Here is a 10,721-nt window from a genome sequence, read left to right on the forward strand (position 1 = left end):
TATTTCTTCAGTTGTCACTTCACTCACTTCAGTGGTTGTTTCCTCAACTTCAGTGACAACAGGTTCAGGTTTGGGAGTAATGACTATTTCTTCCTTGTACTTTTCAACACCCTCTTCGGGTATTTCCTCTGTGATTTCCTCAAGGGCAATTTCTTCAGCCTCAACCTCTTCCTTTTCAGGTGCTTCTTCAAAGGTAACCTCAGCTTCAGCCTCCTCTGTAGGAACTTCCTCAATAGTTACTTCTGCCTCAACCTCTTTCTTTTCAGGAACTTCCTCAATAGTTACTTCTGCCTCAACCTCTTCCTGTTCTGGTGTTTCCTCAACAATCACTTCAGCTTCCACTTCCTCTGGTGCTTCAGTGATTTCTTTTGTCACTTCAATGGTTTCTCTGAAAACAGTTTCAGTGATGTCTTCAGGTGCTGTCACTTCAACTTCAGTGACAACAGGTTCAGGTTTGGGAGTAATGACTATTTCTTCCTTGTACTTTTCAACACCCTCTTCGGGTATTTCCTCTGTGATTTCCTCAAGGGCAATTTCTTCAGCCTCAACCTCTTCCTTTTCAGGTGCTTCTTCAAAGGTAACCTCAGCTTCAACCTCCTCTGTAGGAACTTCCTCAATAGTTACTTCTGCCTGAACTTCTTCCTTTTCAGGAACTTCCTCAATAGTTATTTCTGCCTCAACCTCTTCCTGTTCTGGTGTTTTCTCAATAATCACTTCAGCTTCCACTTCCTCTGTTGTTTCAGTGATTTCTTTTGTCACTTCAATAGTTTCTCTGAAAACAGTTTCAGTGATGTCTTCAGGTGCTGTCACTTCAACTTCAGTGACAACAGGTTCAGTTTTGGGAGTAATGACAATCTCTTCCTTGTGTTTCTCAACACCCTCCTCAGGAATTTCCTCAGTGATTTCTTCAGTTGTCACTTCACTCACTTCAGTGGTTGTTTCCTCAACTTCAGTGACAACAGGTTCAGTTTTGGGAGTAATGACTATCTCTTCCTTGTATTTCTCAACACCTTCCTCGGGTATTTCTTCAGTTATTTCTTCAGTTGTCACTTCACTTACTTCAGTGGTTGTTTCCTCAACTTCAGTGACAACAGGTTCAGGTTTGGGAGAAATGACTATCTCTTCCTTGTACTTTTCAACACCCTCCTCGGGTATTTCCTCAGTGATTTCCTCAGTTGTCACTTCACTCACTTCAGTGGTTGTTTCCTCAACTTCAGTGACAACAGGTTCAGGTTTGGGAGTAATGACTATCTCTTCCTTGTATTTCTCAACACCTTCCTCGGGTATTTCCTCAGTTATTTCTTCAGTTGTCACTTCACTCACTTCAGTGGTTGTTTCCTCAACTTCAGTGACAACAGGTTCAGGTTTGGGAGAAATGACTATCTCTTCCTTGTACTTTTCAACACCCTCCTCGGGTATTTCCTCAGTGATTTCCTCAGTTGTCACTTCACTCACTTCAGTGGTTGTTTCCTCAACTTCAGTGACAACAGGTTCAGGTTTGGGAGTAATGACTATTTCTTCCTTGTACTTTTCAACACCCTCCTCGGGTATTTCCTCTGTCATTTCCTCAAGGGCAATTTCTTCAGCCTCAACCTCTTCCTTTTCAGGTGCTTCTTCAAAGGTAACCTCAGCTTCAGCCTCCTCTGTAGGAACTTCCTCAATAGTTACTTCTGCCTCAACCTCTTCCTTTTCAGGAACTTCCTCAATAGTTATTTCTGCCTCAACCTCTTCCTGTTCTGGTGTTTCCTCAACAATCACTTCAGCTTCCACTTCCTCTGGTGCTTCAGTGATTTCTTTTGTCACTTCAATGGTTTCTCTGAAAACAGTTTCAGTGATGTCTTCAGGTGCTGTCACTTCAACTTCAGTGACAACAGGTTCAGTTTTGGGAGTAATGACAATCTCTTCCTTGTGTTTCTCAACACCCTCCTCAGGAATTTCCTCAGTGATTTCTTCAGTTGTCACTTCACTCACTTCAGTGGTTGTTTCCTCAACTTCAGTGACAACAGGTTCAGTTTTGGGAGTAATGACTATCTCTTCCTTGTATTTCTCAACACCTTCCTCGGGTATTTCCTCAGTTATTTCTTCAGTTGTCACTTCACTCACTTCAATGGTTGTTTCCTCAACTTCAGTGACAACAGGTTCAGGTTTGGGAGTAATGACTATTTCTTCCTTGTACTTTTCAACACCCTCCTCGGGTATTTCCTCTGTGATTTCCTCAAGGGTAATTTCTTCAGCCTCAACCTTTTCCTTTTCAGGTGCTTCTTCAAAGGTAACCTCAGCTTCAACCTCCTCTGTAGGAACTTCCTCAATAGTTACTTCTGCCTCAACCTCTTCCTGTTCTGGTGTTTCCTCAACAATCACTTCAGCTTCCACTTCCTCTGGTGCTTCAGCGATTTCTTTTGTCACTTCAATAGTTTCTCTGAAAACAGTTTCAGTGATGTCTTCAGGTGCTGTCACTTCAACTTCAGTGACAACAGGTTCAGGTTTGGGAGTAATGACAATCTCTTCCTTGTGTTTCTCAACACCCTCCTCAGGTATTTCCTCAGTAATTTCTTCAGTTGTCACTTCACTCACTTCAGTGGTTGTTTCCTCAACTTCAGTGACAACAGGTTCAGTTTCGGGAGTAATGACTATCTCTTCCTTGTATTTCTCAACACCTTCCTCGGGTATTTCCTCAGTTATTTCTTCAGTTGTCACTTCACTCACTTCAGTGGTTGTTTCCTCAACTTCAGTGACAACAGGTTCAGGTTTGGGAGTAATGACAATCTCTTCCTTGTGTTTCTCAACACCCTCCTCAGGAATTTCCTCAGTGATTTCTTCAGTTGTCACTTCACTCACTTCAGTGGTTGTTTCCTCAACTTCAGTGACAACAGGTTCAGTTTTGGGAGTAATGACTATCTCTTCCTTGTATTTCTCAACACCTTCCTCGGGTATTTCCTCAGTTATTTCTTCAGTTGTCACTTCACTCACTTCAATGGTTGTTTCCTCAACTTCAGAGACAACAGGTTCAGGTTTGGGAGTAATGACTATTTCTTCCTTGTACTTTTCAACACCCTCCTCGGGTATTTCCTCTGTGATTTCCTCAGTTGTCACTTCACTCACTTCAGTGGTTGTTTCCTCAACTTCAGTGACAACAGGTTCAGGTTTGGGAGTAATGACTATTTCTTCCTTGTACATTTCAACACCTTCCTCGGGTATTTCCTCAGTTATTTCTTCAGTTGTCACTTCACTCACTTCAGTGGTTGTTTCCTCAACTTCAGTGACAACAGGTTCAGGTTTGGGAGTAATGACTATTTCTTCCTTGTACTTTTCAACACCCTCCTCGGGTATTTCCTCTGTGATTTCCTCCAGGCCAATTTCTTCAGCCTCAACCTCTTCCTTTTCAGGTGCTTCTTCAAAGGTAACCTCAGCTTCAGCCTCCTCTGTAGGAACTTCCTCAATAGTTACTTCTGCCTCAACGTCTTCCTTGTCAGGAACTTCCTCAATAGTTACTTCTGCCTCAACCGCTTCCTGTTCTGGTGTTTCCTCAACAATCACTTCAGCTTCCACTTCCTCTGGTGCTTCAGTGATTTCTTTTGTCACTTCAATGGTTTCTCTGAAAACAGTTTCAGTGATGTCTTCGGGTGCTGTCACTTCAACTTCAGTGACAACAGGTTCAGTTTTGGGAGTAATGACAATCTCTTCCTTGTGTTTCTCAACACCCTCCTCAGGAATTTCCTCAGTGATTTCTTCAGTTGTCACTTCACTCACTTCAGTGGTTGTTTCCTCAACTTCAGTGACAACAGGTTCAGTTTTGGGAGTAATGACTATCTCTTCCTTGTATTTCTCAACACCTTCCTCGGGTATTTCCTCAGTTATTTCTTCAGTTGTCACTTCACTCACTTCAATGGTTGTTTCCTCAACTTCAGAGACAACAGGTTCAGGTTTGGGAGTAATGACTATTTCTTCCTTGTACTTTTCAACACCCTCCTCGGGTATTTCCTCTGTGATTTCCTCAGTTGTCACTTCACTCACTTCAGTGGTTGTTTCCTCAACTTCAGTGACAACAGGTTCAGGTTTGGGAGTAATGACTATTTCTTCCTTGTACATTTCAACACCTTCCTCAGGTATTTCCTCAGTTATTTCTTCAGTTGTCACTTCACTCACTTCAGTGGTTGTTTCCTCAACTTCAGTGACAACAGGTTCAGGTTTGGGAGTAATGACTATTTCTTCCTTGTACTTTTCAACACCCTCCTCGGGTATTTCCTCTGTGATTTCCTCCAGGCCAATTTCTTCAGCCTCAACCTCTTCCTTTTCAGGTGCTTCTTCAAAGGTAACCTCAGCTTCAGCCTCCTCTGTAGGAACTTCCTCAATAGTTACTTCTGCCTCAACGTCTTCCTTTTCAGGAACTTCCTCAATAGTTACTTCTGCCTCAACCTCTTCCTGTTCTGGTGTTTCCTCAACAATCACTTCAGCTTCCACTTCCTCTGGTGCTTCAGTGATTTCTTTTGTCACTTCAATGGTTTCTCTGAAAACAGTTTCAGTGATGTCTTCGGGTGCTGTCACTTCAACTTCAGTGACAACAGGTTCAGTTTTGGGAGTAATGACAATCTCTTCCTTGTGTTTCTCAACACCCTCCTCAGGAATTTCCTCAGTGATTTCTTCAGTTGTCACTTCACTCACTTCAGTGGTTGTTTCCTCAACTTCAGTGACAACAGGTTCAGTTTTGGGAGTAATGACTATCTCTTCCTTGTATTTCTCAACACCTTCCTCGGGTATTTCCTCAGTTATTTCTTCAGTTGTCACTTCACTCACTTCAGTGGTTGTTTCCTCATTTTCAGTGACAACAGGTTCAGGTTTGGGAGTAATGACTATTTCTTCCTTGTATTTTTCAACACCCTCCTCGGGTATTTCCTCTGTGATTTCCTCAAGGGGAATTTCTTCAGCCTCAACCTCTTCCTTTTCAGGTGCTTCTTCAAAGGTAACCTCAGCTTCAACCTCCTCTGTAGGAACTTCCTTAATAGTTACTTCTGCCTCAACTTCTTCCTTTTCAGGAACTTCCTCAATAGTTATTTCTGCCTCAACCTCTTCCTGTTCTGGTGTTTCCTCAATAATCACTTCAGCTTCCACTTCGTCTGTTGTTTCAGTGATTTCTTTTGTCACTTCAATAGTTTCTCTGAAAACAGTTTCAGTGATGTCTTCAGGTGCTGTCACTTCAACTTCAGTGACAACAGGTTCAGTTTTGGGAGTAATGACAATCTCTTCCTTGTGTTTCTCAACACCCTCCTCAGGAATTTCCTCAGTGATTTCTTCAGTTGTCACTTCACTAACTTCAGTGGTTGTTTCCTCAACTTCAGTGACAACAGGTTCAGTTTTGGGAGTAATGACAATCTCTTCCTTGTATTTCTCAACACCTTCCTCGGGTATTTCCTCAGTTATTTCTTCAGTTGTCACTTCACTCACTTCAGTGGTTGTTTCCTCAACTTCAGTGACAACAGGTTCAGGTTTGGGAGCAATAACTATCTCTTCCTTGTACTTTTCAACACCCTCCTCGGGTATTTCCTCAGTGATTTCCTCAGTTGTCACTTCACTCATTTCAGTGGTTGTTTCCTCAACTTCAGTGACAACAGGTTCAGGTTTGGGAGTAATGACTATTCCTTCCTTGTACTTTTCAACACCCTCTTCGGGTATTTCCTCTGTGATTTCCTCAAGGGCAATTTCTTCAGCCTCAACCTCTTCCTTTTCAGGTGCTTCTTCAAAGGTAACCTCAGCTTCAGCCTCCTCTGTAGGAACTTCCTCAATAGTTACTTCTGCCTCAACCTCTTCCTTTTCAGGAACTTTCTCAATAGTTACTTCTGCCTCAACCTCTTCCTGTTCTGGTGTTTCCTCAACAATCACTTCAGCTTCCACTTCCTCTGGTGCTTCAGTGATTTCTTTTGTCACTTCAATGGTTTCTCTGAAAACAGTTTCAGTGATGTCTTCGGGTGCTGTCACTTCAACTTCAGTGACAACAGGTTCAGTTTTGGGAGTAATGACAATCTCTTCCTTGTGTTTCTCAACACCCTCCTCAGAAATTTCCTCAGTGATTTCTTCAGTTGTCACTTCACTCACTTCAGTGGTTGTTTCCTCAACTTCAGTGACAACAGGTTCAGTTTTGGGAGTAATGACTATCTCTTCCTTGTATTTCTCAACACCTTCCTCGGGTATTTCCTCAGTTATTTCTTCAGTTGTCACTTCACTCACTTCAATGGTTGTTTCCTCAACTTCAGTGACAACAGGTTCAGGTTTGGGAGTAATGACTATTTCTTCCTTGTACTTTTCAACACCCTCCTCGGGTATTTCCTCTGTGATTTCCTCAAGGGTAATTTCTTCAGCCTCAACCTCTTCCTTTTCAGGTGCTTCTTCAAAGGTAACCTCAGCTTCAACCTCCTCTGTAGGAACTTCCTCAATAGTTACTTCTGCCTCAACGTCTTCCTTTTCAGGAACTTCCTCAATAGTTATTTCTGCCTCAACCTCTTCCTGTTCTGGTGTTTCCTCAACAATCACTTCAGCTTCCACTTCCTCTGGTGCTTCAGTGATTTCTTTTGTCACTTCAATGGTTTCTCTGAAAACAGTTTCAGTGATGTCTTCAGGTGCTGTCACTTCAACTTCAGTGACAACAGGTTCAGTTTTGGGAGTAATGACAATCTCTTCCTTGTGTTTCTCAACACCCTCCTCAGGAATTTCCTCAGTGATTTCTTCAGTTGTCACTTCACTCACTTCAGTGGTTGTTTCCTCAACTTCAGTGACAACAGGTTCAGTTTTGGGAGTAATGACTATCTCTTCCTTGTATTTCTCAACACCTTCCTCGGGTATTTCCTCAGTTATTTCTTCAGTTGTCACTTCACTCACTTCAGTGGTTGTTTCCTCAACTTCAGTGACAACAGGTTCAGGTTTGGGAGTAATGACTATTTCTTCCTTGTACTTTTCAACACCCTCTTCGGGTATTTCCTCTGTGATTTCCTCAAGGGCAATTTCTTCAGCCTCAACCTCTTCCTTTTCAGGTGCTTCTTCAAAGGTAACCTCAGCTTCAGCCTCCTCTGTAGGAACTTCCTCAATAGTTACTTCTGCCTCATCCTCTTCCTTTTCAGGAACTTCCTCAATAGTTATTTCTGCCTCAACCTCTTCCTGTTCTGGAGTTTCCTCAACAATCACTTCAGCTTCCACTTCCTCTGGTGCTTCAGTGATTTCTTTTGTCACTTCAATGGTTTCTCTGAAAACAGTTTCAGTGATGTCTTCGGGTGCTGTCACTTCAACTTCAGTGACAACAGGTTCAGTTTTGGGAGTAATGACAATCTCTTCCTTGTGTTTCTCAACACCCTCCTCAGGAATTTCCTCAGTGATTTCTTCAGTTGTCACTTCACTCACTTCAGTGGTTGTTTCCTCAACTTCAGTGACAACAGGTTCAGTTTTGGGAGTAATGACTATCTCTTCCTTGTATTTCTCAACACCTTCCTCGGGTATTTCCTCAGTTATTTCTTCAGTTGTCACTTCACTCACTTCAATGGTTGTTTCCTCAACTTCAGTGACAACAGGTTCAGGTTTGGGAGTAATGACTATTTCTTCCTTGTACTTTTCAACACCCTCCTCGGGTATTTCCTCTGTGATTTCCTCAAGGGTAATTTCTTCAGCCTCAACCTCTTCCTTTTCAGGTGCTTCTTCAAAGGTAACCTCAGCTTCAACCTCCTCTGTAGGAACTTCCTCAATAGTTACTTCTGCCTCAACCTCTTCCTTTTCAGGAACTTCCTCAATAGTTATTTCTGCCTCAACCTCTTCCTGTTCTGGTGTTTCCTCAACAATCACTTCAGCTTCCACTTCCTCTGGTGCTTCAGTGATTTCTTTTGTCACTTCAATGGTTTCTCTGAAAACAGTTTCAGTGATGTCTTCAGGTGCTGTCACTTCAACTTCAGTGACAACAGGTTCAGTTTTGGGAGTAATGACAATCTCTTCCTTGTGTTTCTCAACACCCTCCTCAGGAATTTCCTCAGTAATTTCTTCAGTTGTCACTTCACTCACTTCAGTGGTTGTTTCCTCAACTTCAGTGACAACAGGTTCAGTTTTGGGAGTAATGACTATCTCTTCCTTGTATTTCTCAACACCTTCCTCGGGTATTTCCTCAGTTATTTCTTCAGTTGTCACTTCACTCACTTCAGTGGTTGTTACCTCAACTTCAGTGACAACAGGTTCAGGTTTGGGAGAAATGACTATTTCTTCCTTGTACTTTTCAACACCCTCCTCGGGTATTTCCTCTGTGATTTCCTCAGTTGTCACTTCACTAACTTCAGTGGTTGTTTCCTCAACTTCAGTGACAACAGGTTCAGGTTTGGGAGTAATGACTATTTCTTCCTTGTACATTTCAACACCTTCCTCGGGTATTTCCTCAGTTATTTCTTCAGTTGTCACTTCACTCACTTCAGTGGTTGTTTCCTCAACTTCAGTGACAACAGGTTCAGGTTTGGGAGTAATGACAATCTCTTCCTTGTATTTCTCAACACACTCCTCAGGAATTTCCTCAGTGATTTCTTCAGTTGTCACTTCACTCACTTCAGTGGTTGTTTCCTCAACTTCAGCGACAACAGGTTCAGTTTTGGGAGTAATGACTATCTCTTCCTTGTATTTCTCAACACCTTCCTCGGGTATTTCCTCAGTTATTTCTTCAGTTGTCACTTCACTCACTTCAGTGGTTGTTTCCTCAACTTCAGTGACAACAGGTTCAGGTTTGAGAGTAATGACTATTTCTTCCTTGTACTTTTCAACACCCTCCTCGGGTATTTCCTCTGTGATTTCCTCAAGGGGAATTTCTTCAGCCTCAACCTCTTCCTTTTCAGGTGCTTCTTCAAAGGTTACCTCAGCTTCAACCTCCTCTGTAGGAACTTCCTCAATAGTTACTTCTGCCTCAACCTCCTCCTGTTCTGGTGCTTCCTCAACAATCACTTCAGCTTCCACTTCCTCTGGTGCTTCAGCGATTTCTTTTGTCACTTCAATAGTTTCTCTGAAAACAGTTTCAGTGATGTCTTCAGGTGCTGTCACTTCAACTTCAGTGACAACAGGTTCAGGTTTGGGAGTAATGACAATCTCTTCCTTGTGTTTCTCAACACCCTCCTCAGGTATTTCCTCAGTAATTTCTTCAGTTGTCACTTCACTCACTTCAGTGGTTGTTTCCTCAACTTCAGTGACAACAGGTTCAGTTTTGGGAGTAATGACTATCTCTTCCTTGTATTTCTCAACACCTTCCTCAGGTATTTCCTCAGTTATTTCTTCAGTTGTCACTTCACTCACTTCAGTGGTTGTTTCCTCAACTTCAGTGACAACAGGTTCAGGTTTGGGAGAAATGACTATTTCTTCCTTGTACTTTTCAACACCCTCCTCGGGTATTTCCTCTGTGATTTCCTCAGTTGTCACTTCACTAACTTCAGTGGTTGTTTCCTCAACTTCAGTGACAACAGGTTCAGGTTTGGGAGTAATGACTATTTCTTCCTTGTACATTTCAACACCTTCCTCGGGTATTTCCTCAGTTATTTCTTCAGTTGTCACTTCACTCACTTCAGTGGTTGTTTCCTCAACTTCAGTGACAACAGGTTCAGGTTTGGGAGTAATGACAATCTCTTCCTTGTGTTTCTCAACACCCTCCTCAGGAATTTCCTCAGTGATTTCTTCAGTTGTCACTTCACTCACTTCAGTGGTTGTTTCCTCAACTTCAGTGACAACAGGTTCAGTTTTGGAAGTAATGACTATCTCTTCCTTGTATTTCTCAACACCTTCCTCGGGTATTTCCTCAGTTATTTCTTCAGTTGTCACTTCACTCACTTCAGTGGTTGTTTCCTCAACTTCAGTGACAACAGGTTCAGGTTTGGGAGTAATGACTATTTCTTCCTTGTACTTTTCAACACCCTCCTCGGGTATTTCCTCTGTGATTTCCTCAAGGGGAATTTCTTCAGCCTCAACCTCTTCCTTTTCAGGTGCTTCTTCAAAGGTTACCTCAGCTTCAACCTCCTCTGTAGGAACTTCCTCAATAGTTACTTCTGCCTCAACCTCCTCCTGTTCTGGTGTTTCCTCAACAATCACTTCAGCTTCCACTTCCTCTGGTGCTTCAGTGATTTCTTTTGTCACTTCAATAGTTTCTCTGAAAACAGTTTCAGTGATGTCTTCAGGTGCTGTCACTTCAACTTCAGTGACAACAGGTTCAGTTTTGGGAGTAATGACAATCTCTTCCTTGTGTTTCTCAACACCCTCCTCAGGAATTTCCTCAGTGATTTCTTCAGTTGTCACTTCACTCACTTCAGTGGTTGTTTCCTCAACTTCAGCGACAACAGGTTCAGTTTTGGGAGTAATGACTATCTCTTCCTTGTATTTCTCAACACCTTCCTCGGGTATTTCCTCAGTTATTTCTTCAGTTGTCACTTCACTCACTTCAGTGGTTGTTTCCTCAACTTCAGTGACAACAGGTTCAGTTTTGGGAGTAATGACTATCTCTTCCTTGTATTTCTCAACACCTTCCTCAGGTATTTCCTCAGTTATTTCTTCAGTTGTCACTTCACTGACTACAGTGGTTATTTCAGGTTCAGTAACATCAGGTTGAGGTTTGAGAGAAATTACAATCTCTTCCTTGTGTTTCTCAACACCCACCTCAGGTATTTCTTCAGTGATTTCTTCAGTTGTTACTTCACTTACTTCAGTGGTTATTTCAGGTTCAGTAACATCAG

At 42.3% G+C, this 10,721-nt stretch overlaps 1 protein-coding gene across 1 annotated transcript in view; it reads right to left on the reverse strand.

The window, feature by feature from the left end:
- The window catches only part of LOC124140501 (titin-like), a 461,816-nt gene that overhangs the window by 279,080 nt on the left and 172,015 nt on the right, over nt 1-10,721 (reverse strand). Inside the window, exons 91-92 of the mRNA XM_048381766.1 lie at nt 4,386-9,380; nt 1,681-2,297 (exon numbers count right to left, since the gene is read on the reverse strand). Of these exons, the coding sequence (XP_048237723.1) occupies nt 1,681-2,297; nt 4,386-9,380 (5,612 nt within the window). The remainder of the gene's footprint in view (nt 1-1,680; nt 2,298-4,385; nt 9,381-10,721) is intronic.

The sequence above is a fragment of the Haliotis rufescens genome, unplaced genomic scaffold (assembly GCF_023055435.1).
Source record: "Haliotis rufescens isolate VD_foot unplaced genomic scaffold, xgHalRufe1.0.p SCAF_4, whole genome shotgun sequence".
Lineage (NCBI taxonomy): Eukaryota > Metazoa > Mollusca > Gastropoda > Lepetellida > Haliotidae > Haliotis > Haliotis rufescens.